The 16,941-nt window shown below is 44.2% G+C and overlaps 2 protein-coding genes across 3 annotated transcripts in view; one reads left to right on the top strand and one right to left on the bottom strand.

Moving 5' to 3' along the window:
- LOC100136382 (thyrotropin receptor) overlaps positions 1–6,482 on the bottom strand; it is a 34,170-nt gene extending 27,688 nt beyond the window's left edge. Inside the window, exon 1 of the mRNA XM_014145015.2 lies at positions 6,071–6,482. Within this exon, the coding sequence (XP_014000490.1) occupies positions 6,071–6,264 (194 nt within the window). The 5' untranslated portion in view covers positions 6,265–6,482. The remainder of the gene's footprint in view (positions 1–6,070) is intronic.
- An 861-nt stretch (positions 6,483–7,343) lies between these two features.
- The window catches only part of LOC106571677 (centrosomal protein of 128 kDa), a 46,413-nt gene continuing 36,815 nt past the window's right edge, over positions 7,344–16,941 (top strand). The window contains exons 1-11 of one of the 2 annotated variants that reach the window (XM_014145016.2): positions 7,344–7,476; positions 7,872–8,049; positions 8,201–8,287; positions 8,463–8,589; positions 8,830–8,963; positions 9,215–9,306; positions 9,376–9,448; positions 9,701–9,820; positions 10,698–10,784; positions 11,503–11,577; positions 11,696–11,825. In XM_014145016.2, coding sequence (XP_014000491.2) covers positions 7,891–8,049; positions 8,201–8,287; positions 8,463–8,589; positions 8,830–8,963; positions 9,215–9,306; positions 9,376–9,448; positions 9,701–9,820; positions 10,698–10,784; positions 11,503–11,577; positions 11,696–11,825 — 1,084 coding nt within the window. In that variant the 5' untranslated portion in view covers positions 7,344–7,476; positions 7,872–7,890. The remainder of the gene's footprint in view (positions 7,477–7,871; positions 8,050–8,200; positions 8,288–8,462; positions 8,590–8,829; positions 8,964–9,214; positions 9,307–9,375; positions 9,449–9,700; positions 9,821–10,697; positions 10,785–11,502; positions 11,578–11,695; positions 11,826–16,941) is intronic. The other variant, XM_014145017.2, reaches the window with a different exon arrangement.

The raw sequence follows: 16,941 nt of genomic DNA, 5'->3' as shown, positions 1-16,941 counted from the left end.
ATCTCCAAATAATTTATTAAAACACACTGTTATTGCAATGAAGGTGTACAGTAGCCTCAACAGCACTCTGTAGGGTAGCACCATGGTGTAGCCAGAGAACAGCTAGCTTCCTCCCTCCACTGGGTACATTGACTTCAAAACAAAACCTAGGAGGCTCATGATTCTCATCCCCTTCCATAGACCTACGCAGTAATTATGACAACTTCCGGAGGACGTCCTCCAACCTATCAGAGCTCTTGCAGCATGAACTGACATGTTGTCCACCCAATCAAAGGATCAGAGAATAAATCTAGTACTGAAAGCATAAGCCGCAGCTAGCTAGCACTGTAGTGCTCAAAACGTGGTGAGTATTTGTCTCAAAGAGAGAGAAAAACAATTTCTTCAAAGATTAAGGAGAAGCAAAAGAGTAATTGAATTAGCTAGCAAATGCAGCTAGCAAGTTTAGCCTACTCAAACAGAGGGATGCAATGTTAGCTAGCTGGCTATGAATATCCAACACAACACTGGAACTCTTCCAAGTCAAGGTAAGCTTTTGGTTTTACTAATTTATTGCCACCGGGGTTTGCCGGTGTAACTGCTAAACTGCGTACTAACTATACACTAACGTTACTGCATGATTGTAGCGGGTTTACTAACTTGTTAGTTCTATTAGCTATGTTGACTATGATGTTACTTTCGCTAATATGGGGACAACGATGTAGGCTGTGTGTAGCGGTTAAGATATGGCTTCGCTTGGAAAGGTTTTTTCGCCTGTTCACATACAGGTAATGTGTTGTGCACTGAAGTCCACAAATGAAGGGAGAAGGTGAGAAGGGGAGAGCGCATAGATGCGAGAAGGAATACAACGTGGCTGCTATGAAAGTGAAGTGAGTTCACGTGTGATCAGGGGGGTATTCATTCCGCCGATTCTGTTGAAAAATGCTTCTTAAAACAGAAGCAAATGGAACGAAACAGGGATAAACATACAGTACCTGAATTTGTCCCGTAGAAACTCGTTTGCAACTGTGTGACTAATGATTACATCCTAGATCAGGTAGATGCAGGCAAGAGTGTACAAGGCGGTATTGAATGTGTCACTGTCTGTCACCTCAAATGTTTCTCGACCTGTGTGCACCTACATTGTAAACCTTCATTCATAGGCTAGGTTGTAGCAACCTCATGGTGGGTATAGGGAAAATTTCAGTATCATATAGTAGCCTAAACCTATCGATGTTACTTTGAACTTGAATGGAATATGAATGACAGTCATCCAATATGCTATAGGTGTCACGACTTCCGCTGAAGTCGGCCCCTCTCCTTGTTCGAGCGGTGTTCGGCGGTCGACGTCACCGACCTTCTAGTCATCACTGATCCATTTTTCATTTTCCATTGGTTTTGTCTTGTCTTCCTTCACACCTGGTTCCAATCCCATCAATTACATGTTGTGTATTTAACCCTCCGGTTCCCGTCATGTCCTTGTCGGAGATTGTTTAATTGTATGTTTGTGCTAGTATGTGTTGTTGCGCGACGGGTTTTGTACCCATTTTATTATTATTATTGTATTTGTTTGGTTTTGGAGTTGTTATGAGTTCTTATTAAACGACTCCGTTTGCACCAAGTTCCTTCTCCTGCACCTGACTTCTCTGCCACCAACACGCACCCATTACAATAAGATAAATAAATCCATGCTCATGAGAAGAATAAAAAAATTGCCCTCCCTCATCTTAAAACGGCACTGACCGCCATTGGTGTAGGCCTAGGCTAAACCTTCAATCTGTACTCTACCACTATCACTGTCTTCAAGTGTTCTATCAAGTGTTAGGTTATGCAGTGCCTGGGCTCAGTGTTTTTCCTCTTCTGTTCGTTGTTCTGTAACTGCATTTTGAGCAGAAAGTAATGAAAAGACTATGAATATTGCTTTTGTGACTGTTTGTTTTCTTAAACCTTAATTAACAGATTATCAAATTAAAATAGTTCACAGTTTGAAGTCATTAATTCATTCTAACAGTTCAGTGTTTAGAATTATTAGTCATGGTAATTTCCTATAATTAATCATACTTCTATACTTCAATTTTTTCCCAACCCTTTAGACCCACAGTGACTACTTTAAAAATCATTTGGGAATCGATTCTTAAGAGCTAAATTAGTCAATCTCACCCCTAATTACAATCTATGTGGGATTTATAGACAACGGATACCTGGATCTAAATAAAATTGTCATTCTAGAATGAATCCAAGAATTCCAGTGTTAGGAGACTGAAGAGAGTTATTGTGGGTTTTTCCCCTCTCTTGAAAAAAATGTGTTCTCCCTAATTATTCTCAAATGGCACTCTCTCTCTCTGGGTGTTTGAGAAATGTGCTGTGAAAAGTAAATATTGTATTTGAGTGCATCGAGCAGGCCCAGCGTCTGGTGTGGGAGAGCTAGCAGTCACGCTACACAGACTGTTAAAGAGTGTCTCTGCTTTCCTTTCCACCGTACCTCTACCTCTTATCTAACTCTTCAACGCATGGACAAGACCTGCAAAAATACCCCCCCGCCCCCCCCACACACACACACACACACACACACACACACAACCTGAATAGAATACTCCGTCTTACCCCTGTGACACACACACGTGCACTCACAAAGATACAGTACACACTTTTTATTAGCGTGCACTACAAAAAACAATTAGCAATGTGCTGATAAGTCAACCTCTCGTCAGTAACCAGCAGTACTACAGAGAGACTTCTGTACTTTAATTATTTACACAGTTACAACACTGTATATAGACATAATATGACATTTGAAATGGCTCTATTCTTTTGGAATGTTATGTTTACTGTTCATTATCTAGTTCACTTGCTTTGGCAATGTAAATATGTTTCCCATGTCAATAAAGCCGCTTAAATTGAAATTGAGAGAGAGAGACACACCTAGCCACGGTGTTAACACAAAAGAGACAGGGGCCTAGTCCCAGCAGCACTAACACAACGGGTTCAGCTCCAACAATGTGCCCCTGTCAGTGTGTACAGTACAACATCTTCATGTCTAAACTATCAGAACATCCCTGTCTTACACGCAGGTTGCCAAATGGCTATTTTGGGCTGGGCTTTTTTGGACTATTTTGGGAGATATTTTTTTGTCTTTTGTTTCCTGGAGGGCATTGAGCAAACTATGCGAGGGTGAAGAATGCAGTGGCGTCGCGGGGGCGTCTGAATTGGGGCACTGATTAGAGCATAATTTCATGTGATGGGTGTCCTTGGTAGACCATGAGATGGCGGCTGGGTGAGGAGGGGGACGGTTGAAGAATGGGTAACAGAGGAATGTTTTCTGAGCATACCAGTAAAACAAACTGGAGCAGAATGTAGATTATCACACGTATTGTTTAACCTAAACCTGCACAGCCAGAGGAGGGCTGTAGGCTCACCATGCCCCACAAACCCTTGCCCTGCCTTCCCTGATGCCTCCCTATGTCTGGGGGCTGACACACCAGATGCCCCAGTCACCAGAAGGATAAGAAAGAGTAAAGAATTAAATGGTCGCTTTTGCACAAAAGCCCACCAAAGATCTCTCCCTCCGCTTTGTGACATCTGATACTCATGAGTGCGTCTCCAGACAACGGTGCTTTACAAATAAAGTTATCATGACGATCATTATCCTGTGAAGTGGACATGGCCTTTTTGTCTGCCCTGCTGTTCTCACTCAAGACAGGACCAGAGCTGTGTCCGAAATGTCACCCTTTTCCCTATATAGTGCACTACTGTTGGCCAGAGCCCTATGGTCAAAAGTAGTGTACTTTAGGGAATAGGGTCCCATTTAAGCTGCAACCCAAAGATCACCAAATCCTGACTCTTTACCCAGAGTCCCTAGCAAAGCCTACAGAGCCTGGATAGTCTTTCAGTGTCACAGCGTTTAGGATGTGTTTGCTCTGACATGTGCAGATAAAGGAATAATATGTTAAGGATTTAGGGGCAGAATAGGCCTAGACTTTAATAGAGATATTAATATCAAAGCCAATATCCTCTCTTCTCTCTGCAGCCAATACACAATGACAAACCCGAGCACTAAAAAGTTATTGAAATGTTTAGGAAAAACTGATCTCTTTTTATAACGCTGATTCAGAGAAACTGATTTGTTCACTTGTTTAATCAATTATGATTTTGTCCTTGCACATGTTGAATTGTGTTTGAATATATAGTTATACCAATAACAAAAAAACTGCATAATGTCTTTCAATACATGTCTTTGTTTCAATAACATTTTTTACTGGTCATTTCTTTACCTTTCCTGTTCTCATAAGCACATATGTAGGCATATTTCCCTTTACTGCAAGTGAGGACAGACACATTGCAGATATGACCCAAACACCCTCAAAGCTCCATGGACAGGCTGTCTGATAAACTGGTTCTATGTTCTCTCAGACAAGATTCGTTATGGTATGAACTCATTAAAGAGAAATGTTTGCCTTGCATCGCTGAGTGTGCCAAGGATTCTGTTTTATAAAACTGTAAATGTTTACTGACTAAAATCTATCTCTTGAAAATAATAGCCAATTAAGTAATTTAGACGATCTAGTGTTTGATCATCTCTGTGCCAATATACACTACATGTACAAAAGTATGTGAACACCTGCTCATCGAACATCTTATTCCAAAATCATGGGCATTAATATGGAATTGGTCCCCCCTTTGCTGCAATAACAGCCTCCACTCTTCTGGGAAGGCTTTCCACTAGATGTTGGAACATTGCTGTGGGGACTTGCTTCCATTCAGCCACAAGAGCATTAGTGAGGTCGGGCAGTCGGCGTCGGCTTTCCAATTCATCCCAAAGGTGTTCGATGAGGTTGAGGTCAGGGCTCTGTGCAGGCCAGTCAAGTTCTTCCACACCAATCTCGATTAACCATTTCTGTACGGAACTCGCTTTGTGCACAGTGGCATTGTGCAGGTAGCCTAGTGTTAGAGCATTGGGCCAGTAACTGAAAGGTTGCTAGATCGAATCCCCGAGCTGACAAGGTAAAAATCTGTCGTTCTGCCCCTAAACAAGGCAGTTAAGCCACTGTTCCTAGGCCGTCATTGTAAATAAGAATTTGTTTTTAACTGACTTGCCTAGTTAAATAGAAAAAGGTTAAATAAAAAAATATATATATTGTCATGCTGAAACAGGAAAGGGCCTTCCCCAAACTGTTGCCACAAAGTTGGAAGAACAGAATTGTCTAAAATTACATTGTATGCTGTAGCATTAAGATTTCCCTTCACTGGAACTAAGGGGCCTAGCTCGAACCATGAAAAACAGCCCCAGACCATTGTTCCTCCTCCACCAAACTTTACAGTTGGCACTATAATAGTGTTCTCCTTGCATCCGCCAAACCCAGATTTGTCCATTGTACTGCCAGATGGTGAAGCGTTATTCATCACTCCAGAGAACGCGTTTCCACTGCTCCAGAGTCCAATGGCTTTACACCACTCCAGCCAACGCTTGGCATTGCATATGGTGATGTTAGGCTGCTCGGCCATGGAGCTACCAAAGCTACCGACAAACAGTTATTGTGCTGACGTTGCTTCCAGATGCAGTTTGGAACTCGGTAGTGATTGTTGCGACCGAGGACAGACGATTTGTACACACTCGGCGGTCCCGTTCTGTGAGCTTGTGTGGCCTACCACTCCACGCTTCAGAGCCGTTGTTGCTCCTAGAAGTTTCCATTTCACAATAACAGCACTTACAGTTGACCAGGGCAGCTTTAGCAGGGCAGACATTTGACGAACTGACTTGTTAGCATCCTATGACAGTGCCACATTGAAAGTCACGGAGCTCTTCAGTAAGGCCATTTTACTGCCAATGTATGTCTATGGAGATTGCATGTCTGTGTGCGCAATTTTATACACCTGTCAGCAACGGGTGTGGCTAAAATTGCCAAATCCACTAATTCGAAAGTGTGTCCACATACTTTTGGCCATTTTGGGTATTTTTTTCTGAAGTTTAATTTCTGAATACATCTCAAAATCATAGTTTTATCTTCAACCCTGTATATTTTTTAACTTTTTCACACACACAGCTCAATATCACTGAGACATCAAAGCTAATAAGCCTATACAAACAGATACTTACATTGTCTCTGTGCTTGTAGGAAATGTGGGAATGACATCAATGTCAAAGCAAGAGATAGTGTAAGTCTTCCACTCTGAGCATTCGCAAACAGTGGGGCAGGAGTCGGTGTCCCCCAAGGTGTTGATCGGTAACGTGACGAGGGTAAACAGCGCACATGTTATCACCTGCAAGCGGTGTCGGTCGTTTTCAGTCATCTCTTTAAAAAAAATATAAAAAGTAATTTGAAAGCACTTCAGGCACTGACGAAAACCTTCTCACCTGAAGCCCACTGCAAACTGAAGTTTAAGCACGTTACTTTGTTTGTCATAAATTTCAACACATGAACTCGACTCGTCCCAGTTCAATTATACTGACAGTTTTCTTATTGGCCACTGACTCTCGGTGTCGTGTGAGAGAGCGGTGAGAGGAGACGCTTGGGGATACTCTCTCTGAGGTGTGGATTTAGTCTTGCTTCTTATGGAGTGGGTCTACAGAAGACTTCTGAGACACTCTTGTGTTAAGTAGGGGAATTTAATATATTGGATTTTCTTTACCTCATGGTCCGTTGGCTATGTTATAAAGTATTTAGGCTATCCTTCCTAGAAATGCAATTTCATATCATCAAGCATCTAAATAACCTAAAAACACCACATTAAAATCATGATGTGTTTTAATGTTCAGTATATTCTTAGCCTACTCATTAATTGAGCTGCTAACCTATTATAATTATTAATTGTCAATAAGTTATAATCATTATAATTTTCAAATCAAATGTTATTTGTCACACGCGCCGAATACAACAGGTGCAGGTAGACCTTACAGTGAAATGCTTACATACAAGCCCTAACCAACAATGCAGTTAAAAAATAAATAAATAAATAAATAGCTACTAAAAATAAGAATGAGAAATAAAAGTAACAAATAATTTAAGAGCCGCAGTAAAATTACAATAGCGGGGCTATATGCAGGGTGTACCGGTTCAGAGTCAATGTGCGGGGGCACGAATTAGTCGAGGCTATAGATAACAGGCTATAGATAACAGGCATAGGCTAGCCTACATAAAATAAACAAACAAAGTCTAATCTTCTTATCTTTCTTATCTTCTTACTTATATCAGTAGCATCCTACTAACTAGACGGGTTGCGCTGTAATCTGAAAGGCGGTCGCAGTGGCGCAATATGCATCTCCCCAGAACAAGTTTCGGACAATGTAGTTCTCAAGAATGTGATTCACACATAATTCCGTCACCGAGGTAACTTTTAAAACTACAACTCCCGACGTAATTTGAAACTGTTCTACTCTTGTTGTCTTCCTGTTCTTGGCGGCCAGTTCAAGTTGCCATAGCAGAGAGAAACTGGCTTGTCCCTCTTCAGTTGTCACTTGCTAAAGTGACTTGTTAACGGTTTCTTTGTAGCTAATTCATGCTGGTAAGTGTGGCTAATATGTTGAGAGTGTGTTTAGTTGAGTTAGCTAGCTACCGATGGTTCCAGATAAAACCTGTTTTTAAAAAATGGCTTAGCTAGTCTGGTTTAGCTAGCTAAACTAGCCATAGTTAGCCCAGTTATATTAACGTTAGCTAGCCAGTTTTCTATCTGATTTACTAACAGTCATCAGGTTGGCTAGCTAGCTTCCAAACTCATAGCTAGTTATACAAAAATGTACAGCTAACTGAGTTTGAATAGAAAACAAGAGCTGTCATAAAGAAGAGATGCAACTAGCTAACGTTATATTTTCCAGTTTGCTAGCTAGCTAATCTGATTAGTTAAATTGCTAATCAGCGATTAGTAATATCAGCAGTAAAGTTTTTAAAAACATTTTAAAGGCTACCCCTGACCAAAACAATGGAATCCTCCAGCGAGTCAGACACCTTCGACCGGACGAGGGGGCTGAGGTCTCGGCGGCGGAATGCCAGCTCTAGACCGCGACGGGACAGTCACAGAACAGGTCCTGATGCTCCAGCCATTTCAGAAAAAATTAACACCTTGGCGAGTACTTTACAGGTAGGCTAGTCTCCTTTCTCTTCCCTGCTAATGACAGTCAAGAACTGTGCATGCAGGTTGAAACCAATCAAAACCTTTCCAATATTTAGCATACGAATTGTCACTCCGAAAACCATTACAGCCAGCACTAATGGCTATTTTCTCATTCCAGGACACTAATAGGAATTTGAACAAAGTGGACCGGATGCTGGGGCAATACAGAGAGCACACAGATGACCAGGCGGAAGCTATGGCAACAGTAAGTAAAACATCATCAAAAATGTACTGTCTGCAACTGTTTAGTTTAAATTGCCCACGTCTCATTTTATGCATGAAGGTTGTGTGCTGTAAAACTCAGTCAACGCATTGTCAGAAGTTCTCTAGTACATCTGTCTCTCCATCTCCCCCTTCTTTTCCTCCCTCCCCCTCTCTAGTTGAGGGATAATCTGGAGGAGTCTATCGCTCAGCTGCAGAACCAGAGGCTGCATAGTTCCTCAGGGGTCCGGAGTGCCTCAGCCTCCACCCTGCACACCAGCGACCTGGAAGCTGGCTATGGCTCAGGTGATATATGCTATGTATGATGTCTAGATGTGAGACCTATGCTGCTGTGTCTCAATTGGCCAACACTAAGTAAAACAATAACTGACAGACAGATAGTCAAGGTCAAAACACCAGGGGGCAGGTGGAATTAATTTAGAAACGTGACTTATTATAACTGTTTTATTTTGAAAAAATAATTATGTGCAGTTATACAGTTATAAAATAGTTATATAGCCCACAGTTTATTGTGTACGTTTGTAGAGGGCCAGCGCTTCTACCCCACGTCTCCCTTGAAGGACTATGGGAGATCTGAGTCGGCCGGAGAAGGAGGAGCGAGAAGGAGGTCTAGATCAGCTACAGTCCGCTTCAGAGACTCCAGCCTGCCAGACGGGGATGTAAGTCCTGAGACCACCTTATCTGTCAAAGCTCTGCATCTTCAGTATCGCCACTTCAACGCTCACCGTTGTAATGCAGTTAGAGACCAGAACCAGCAGAGGGCGCATTGTATTGTTTTTGTGCCCTAAAGGTTTCTCAGTAACAGTTGAATCTGTTAGTATCAGCCTATGACAGTGCTATAACAGTATTATGCAGCCCTTGTGGACGTTTTAAGTAGTGCAAGTGTTCTCTTTTTCCTCTTCCTGCTTAGGTCCACGTCCTGCACCAGTCATTCAGAGACCTGCGCAGTGACCAGCTGAGATTGGGGGACGACATGGACAGAGAAATCCTCAGGAGGAACAGGTAGAGGCCCTGTATTGTCCAAAATGTACCATTCATTAATTCATTAATTCCTGTTTCCCTGTTTCTAAGGTCTGACATTGACACCAGACGAGCCTTGGAGAATCTGTCCGAGCACCTGACGACTTCACAGAGACAGGACTCGGTCAGTTAGGAACATAACAGTAACATAACAGTATGAAAAAGCATGAAAATGTAGGCACTCACTACTGTAAGTCGCTCTGGATAAGAGCATCTGCTAAATGACTAAAATATGCATGTAATAGCATCACTGTAAATACATGAATTCACATTAAATACATAACTGTAAAAACGTTTACTCCAACGTTAGGTGCTCCACTCTAGAGGTGATCTTAGAACGCTTAGTGCTGTAACCTACAGTGACTTTCTCCCCCAGGTGTCGTCTCGTGTGGAGAAGCGTCTGCAGGAGATTGAGAGGGAGATGCGTTCGGAGCGACAGAGCGTGTCAGACAGACGACCAGAACAGCGGTTTATCATGTCTGATGAACTGCAGGAGGTGGCACACCTTGACTTCTACCCTTCCCTAATATAACCCACATTCATCTCGCACCATCCACCCCTCTCATCCAAACCATTCTAGCTGTCCTTCCATCCCTGCAATTAGCCTTTTCCATGTCAGTGGTGGTGTTGTTTTCAAATGAAGACCAGTTCTGAAAGTTACAGGTGGGGGGCAGTGTTTAGCTATCTATCAGCTCTAATCCTCCCCTCTTCCCCTCAGAGAAGCAGTGATAAGAGAGGTGGCTAAGTCATTTGCATCTCTTTCCACTGCAGAGAGCTTCTTCTTCTAATGAGAAGCCGGCTGCCCCAGGCTAGGGGAAAATAATGTATTTGTTCCCAAGTTAAGGGTAAATAAACAAGAGGAGAGGAAATGAAGAGGAAAATCATCTCTTTTGCTGAAGAGAGACTGGGCAAGGGAGAGGTCTGCCTGGGTAGTTGTATTATAAGGCTACACTCCAGTGGGCCTACTCTACTCTACTGCCATGTTGTGAATGAATGGATAGGATGAGTCAATTGGTGGATGGTGCCTTAAGGGGCTGTAATACATCACTAAGCCTTTACAAAACACCACAGAAACAGGAGTGTGTGGGATGGGATGCTAAGCTCTATTAGAAACCCAACACATTGTCTCTTTGAGAGGAGATGGAAGCTAGCTAGCCATCGACTGTAACACCATTACTCGTGTTTCTCCTCCTGACTGTTCGGTTATCGACTAGCCTAAAGGCTATTCTTTGCCTTTTTCGATTCCCTACTTGCCTAAAGGCTAAAAGCCACGTTAGCTAATTTAGTTTGAATGTGATACTACACACTAAATGCATAGTGCTGTGGTGTGTACATGTAGGTATCATTCATTACTCTATGGTTTCCTTCTCAAGGCTCTGAGGCTGCGAGAGGCTCGGGACCTGGAAACTGAGGAGGCCGTCAAGAACAAACTACTGAGATCAGAGAGCGAGAAGACCAAGGTGTGTGTGTGTGCGTGTGTGTGTGTTGGAGGTGCTGATTTTGGAAGTGGGTTGCTCATTTGATTGTTACATGGAGCAGGCCTTTTCTGACAAGCTCCTTAAATACCAGCCCCTCGTATCACGCTTGGACAGCCTGGGATAGCAATGCAAGTTGGTGGCATTGATATTTGGCAGTCTGGGTCACGTACATAGGCTTACAGTATGTGGCCTTCAGATTGCAGGCCTGCCTAAGAGTAGAACAAAACAACCGACTAGGTACTGCTCTGTTTCAGCCGTTAAACTACTGTTCCTAGGCCTTCATTGTAAATAAGAATTTGTTCTTAACTGACTTGCCTAGTTAAATAAAGGTCAAAAAATGTTATGAGCAGCCTAGCTGTGCGAAGGTGCTTTTTGTTTCCTTAATTGTCCTTGCATCAATGAGCTTAGACATGTTTGAATCCTTCATGATGTAATGTGATTTGTGGATTCAAATAAAGTATTTAAAATGTGACTGTGTGTGCAAATAATATTTTAGCCATGTATTCTGTTACCCACTTTCTGCCTTGTCGCAGAATGCAGATGATATTCTATATGAGCTGAAGTACTTCCTGGTTGTATAATGAAAGGGATCTCCTGAATGTGTCTGTCCAGGTCATGTGTAGGGCCAGGATTTTTTTTCCTGACCGTGTGACCTGACCAGCTAAAACTCTTGGCACTAATCATGTGATCTGTCCTCCAGATGGAGGCGGAACTGGAGAGGGCCAGGAGACAGCTGGACCAATCAGAAGGAGGCAGGGGCGCTCTTCAACAACAGGTACTCGAGTAGCTCTTCTTAAAGGTGTGTGTGTGTGTGTGTGTAGGGGTGGGCGCTACGGTGTTAATCAAATTCATATTCTCTGTGTGGGTAAACTCCTCCATGTGTGTGTTCCCAGGTAGAGGAGATGCGTGTGCAGCTGCTGAGGACAGAGAAGGAACGTATGGATCTGCAGAGGGAGATCTCCCAGCTCACTACCCAGCCCAGAGCCACTCGCATGGACAGGGAGGAGAGAGGAGCAGGACTAGGTACTGACTGCTGGAGAAGAGGCTGGAGCTCTTATGAGTTAAGGGTTTTTCACTGGAGGTTGTTGGCTGATGGAGGAGAGTGAATGCCTGGGCTTAGGTACTGACTGAAGGTTACTTACGTAACCACGGCTGTGTCAGCTATATGGATCACCAATATATTGGTATCACTCTGCGGTGGAGGAATACATCCGAGGTGAGGATTTACAGATTTACTCCCGTGTACACCTGTGTCACGGCTGGGGTCCGCCCCTATTTATAGACCCCATGGTCACGACACACGTTCTCTAAATCATTTTTGAGGCGCACCTCTAGCACCGTAGAGGATTGGAGTGATCCATATAGCTCACATAACCGTGGTAACACATGTAACCTTCGTTATGTTTCACTATATTGGATCTTTCCAATATATTGGTATACCCGTACCAGATTTAGTCGGTGCTAGAAGGACCTGGCCAGCCAGCGGCGAAGTCCCAGCGCGGGACCGAGACACGGGCCGTCAATGTGGAAGGGGGGTCCCGGCACAGTCCCCGGAAGGAGGCGACGCCGAGGACCGCTGAACCAACCGCAGAGGAAGGTACCACGTTTACCCGATAGTACCTAGCAAAGTTGCAAGAGGAAGCCCAGCTGGTCGCAGCACAGATATCAGCGAGGGGCACTCCTCTCAGTAGAGCCCAGGACACAGCCACACCTCGTGTTGAATGTGTCACCACAGATCCCAGCACTGGCCTGCCAGCCAGATGGTATGCTGTCGTAGTCTTGTCCACCATCCAATGAGAGAGCCTCTGCTTTGATAACCCAGCCCCCAGGACTCTCTCACCATAGCAGACAAAGAGCTGCTCTGTTGTTCTCTCTGACCGTGTCCGCTCCACATAGGCAGCCAGTGCCCGCACAGGGCACAGTATGCCGGAGGGAGGCCCAGACTCCCCCGCCACTGCCGGGGGGGTCATAAGCAGACAGGATATACTCCTCCCACCAGGGTCCAGCCGGTAGCACTCAGAACTTACTGAAAGAGCATGGAGCTCACCCACCCTCTTCATGGATGTAATCACTACTAGAGGTCGACCAATTATGATTTTTCAACGTCGATACCGATTATTGGAGGACCAGAAAAGGCCGCTGCCGATTAATCGGCCGATATATATATATATATATATATATATATAATATATATATTTTTTTTTTTTTATATATATATATATATAAAATTTATATATTATTTTTATATATTATTTGTAATAATGATAATTACACAATACTGAATGAACAATGAACATTTTTATTTTAACTTAATTTAATACATCAATAAAATCAATTTAGTCTCAAATAAATAATGAAACATGTTCAATTTGGTTTAAATAATGCAAAAACAGTGTTGGAGAAGAAAGTAAAAGTGCAATATGTGCCATGTAAAAAAGCTAACGTTGAAGTTCCTTGCTCAGAACATGAGAACATATGAAAGCTGGTGGTTCCTTTTAGCATAAGTCTTCAATATTCCCAGGTAAGAAGTTTTAGGTTGTAGTTATTATAGAACTATTTATCTCTATACGATTTGTATTTCATATACCTTTGACTATTGGATGTTCTAATAGGAACTTTAGTATTGCCAGCCTAATCTCGGGAGTTGATAGGCTTGAAGTCATAAACAGCATGAGCTGCTGGCCGTCGCAGTAAAGTGCTGTTTGAATGAATGCTTACGAGCCTGCTGCTGCTTACCACCGCTCAGTCAGACTGCTCTATGAAATCATAGACTTAATTATAATATAATAACACACAGAAATACGAGCCTTAGGTCATTAATATGGTCAAATCCGGAAACTATCATTTAGAAAACAAAACGTTTATTCTTTCAGTGAAATATGGAACCGTTCCGTGTTTTATCTAACGGGTGGCATCCATAAGTCTAAATATTGCAGTTACATTGCACAACCTTCAATGTTATGTCATAATTATGTAAAATTCTGGTAATTAGTTCGCAACGAGCCAGGCGGCCCAAACTGTTTAATATACCCCGACTCTGCGTGCAATGAACGGAAGAGAAGTGACACAATTTCCCTAGTTTAATATTGCCTGCTAACATGAATTTCTTTTAAATAAATATGCAGGTTTAAAAAAAATATACTTCTGTGTATTGATTTTTAGAAAGGCATTGATGTTTATGGTTAGCTACATTCGTTCAACAATTGTGCTTTTTTCGCAAATGTGCTTTTGTTAAATCATCCCCCGTTTGGCGAAGTTGGCTGTCTTTGTTAGGGAGAAATAGTCTTCACACAGTTCGCAACGAGCCAGGCGGCACAAACTGCTGCATATACCCTGACTCTGTTGCACAGAATGCAAGAGAAGTGACACAATTTCCCTAGTTAAAAGAAATTCATGTTAGCAGGCAATATTAACTATGTGCAGGTTTAAAAATATATACTTGTGTATTGATTTTAAGGAAGGCGTTGACGTTTATGGTTAGGTACACATTGGTGCAACGACAGTGCTTTTTTCGCAAATGTGCTTGTTAAATCACCCATTTGGCGAAGTAGGCTGTGATTCAATGATAAATTAACAGGCACCGCATCGATTATATGCAACGCAGGACAAGCTATATAAACTAGTAATATCATCAACCATGTGTAGTTAACTAGTGATTATGTTAAGATTGATTGTTTTTTATAAGATACGTTTAATGCTAGCTAGCAACTTACCTTGGCTCCTTGCTGCATGTCTCTGTCGTGGCACAAATCAGCCAATCGTCCAGGTAATTGAGGATCAACAATCCTCAGGACGCGAGAGGTGCCAGGACAGCGTCCATGCACTTTGTGAAAGTGCGGGGTGCCAAGTAGAGGCCGAAGGGAAGAACCATGAATTCGTAAGCCATCCCTTCGGAAGCGAATCAGAGGTACTGCCAATGAGCTGGGTGAACAGGAACATGGAAGTACGCATCCCTCAGGTCCAGTGTCACAAACCACTGGTCCCTGGACACGGCCTGCAACACGCGGGCTGGGGACAGCATGTGGAATCTCAGTACCTTCAAGTACATTACATTACATTTAAGTCATTTAGCAGACGCTCTTATCCAGAGCGACTTACAAATTGGTGCATTCACCTTATAATATCCAGTGGAACAACCACTACAATAGTGCATCTAAATCTTTTAAGGGGGGGTTAGAAGGATTACTTTATCCTATCCCAGGTATTCCTTAAAGAGGTGGGGTTTCAGGTGTCTCCGGAAGGTGGTGATTGACTCCGCTGTCCTGGCGTCGTGAGGGAGCTTGTTCCACCATTGGGGTGCCAGAGCAGCGAACAGTTTTGACTGGGCTGAGCGGGAACTGTGCTTCCTCAGAGGTAGGGAGGCGAGCAGGCCAGAGGTGGATGAACGCAGTGCCCTTGTTTGGGTGTAGGGCCTGATCAGAGCCTGAAGGTACGGAGGTGCCGTTCCCCTCACAGCTCCGTAGGCAAGCACCATGGTCTTGTAGCGGATGCGAGCTTCGACTGGAAGCCAGTGGAGAGAGCGGAGGAGCGGGGTGACGTGAGAGAACTTGGGAAGGTTGAACACCAGACGGGCTGCGGCGTTCTGGATGAGTTGTAGGGGTTTAATGGCACATGCAGGGAGCCCAGCCAACAGCGAGTTGCAGTAATCCAGACGGGAGATGACAAGTGCCTGGATTAGGACCTGCGCCGCTTCCTGTGTGAGGCAGGGTCGTACTCTGCGAATGTTGTAGAGCATGAACCTACAGGATCGGGTCACCGCCTTGATGTTAGTGGAGAACGACAGGGTGTTGTCCAGGGTCACGCCGAGGCTCTTAGCACTCTGGGAGGAGGACACAAGGGAGTTGTCAACCGTGATGGCGAGATCATGGAACGGGCAGTCCTTCCCCGGGAGGAAGAGCAGCTCCGTCTTGCCGAGGTTCAGCTTGAGGTGGTGATCCGTCATCCACACTGATATGTCTGCCAGACATGCAGAGATGCGATTCGCCACCTGGTTGTCAGAAGGGGGAAAGGAGAAGATTAATTGTGTGTCATCTGCATAGCAATGATATGAGAGACCATGTGAGGATATTACAGAGCCAAGTGACTTTGTGTATAGCGAGAATAGGAGTGGGCCTAGAACAGAGCCCTGGGGGACACCAGTGGTGAAAGCACGTGGTGCGGAGACAGATTCTCGCCACGCCACCTGGTAGGAGCGACCTGTCAGGTAGGACGCAATCCAAGCGTGGGCCGCGCCGGAGATGCCCAGCTCGGAGAGGGTGGAGAGGAGGATCTGATGGTTCACGGTATCAAAGGCAGCAGATAGGTCTAGAAGGATGAGAGCAGAGGAGAGAGAGTTAGCTTTAGCAGTGCGGAGAGCCTCCGTGACACAGAGAAGAGCAGTCTCAGTTGAATGCCCAGTCTTGAAACCTGACTGATTAGGATCAAGAAGGTCATTCTGAGAGAGATAGCAAGAGAGCTGGCCAAGGACGGCACGTTCAAGAGTTTTGGAGAGAAAGGAAAGAAGGGATACTGGTCTGTAGTTGTTGACATCGGAGGGATCGAGTGTAGGTTTTTTCAGAAGGGGTGCAACTCTCGCTCTCTTGAAGACGGAAGGGACGTAGCCAGCGGTCAAGGATGAGTTGATGAGCGAGGTGAGGTAGGGGAGAAGGTCTCCGGAAATGGTCTGGAGAAGAGAGGAGGGGATAGGGTCAAGTGGCTTCCTAGGGTTAGATAGGGTCAAAGAGCTTCCTAGGGTTAGAGGCAGATGCTTGGAGTTTAGAGTGGTAGAAAGTGGCTTTAGCAGCAGAGACAGAAGAGGAAAATGTAGAGAGGAGGGAGTGAAAGGATGCCAGGTCCGCAGGGAGGCGAGTTTTCCTCCATTTCCGCTCGGCTGCCCGGAGCCCATTGAGGTTGTACCCATTGAGGTTGTGGAGGTCCAGAATCGGTCGAAACCCTCAGTCTCTTTTTGGGACCACAAAATAAGTGGAGTAGAACCCACCTAGTCGTTCTGATGTCCCGATCCTGAGGATAGCACCCTTGTTCAGGAGTGAAGAGATCTCCAGCCGCAGGGTTTTCTTCAGGGGGTCGGCCACTGTGGTGACATGAAGGCCCCTGAAGGACGGGGGCCGGCACCAGAATTGGAGTCGGTACCCCTTGTGCA

The sequence above is a fragment of the Salmo salar genome, chromosome ssa15 (assembly GCF_905237065.1).
Source record: "Salmo salar chromosome ssa15, Ssal_v3.1, whole genome shotgun sequence".
NCBI lineage: Eukaryota > Metazoa > Chordata > Actinopteri > Salmoniformes > Salmonidae > Salmo > Salmo salar.
This window is presented reverse-complemented; position numbering and strand designations above follow the sequence as displayed.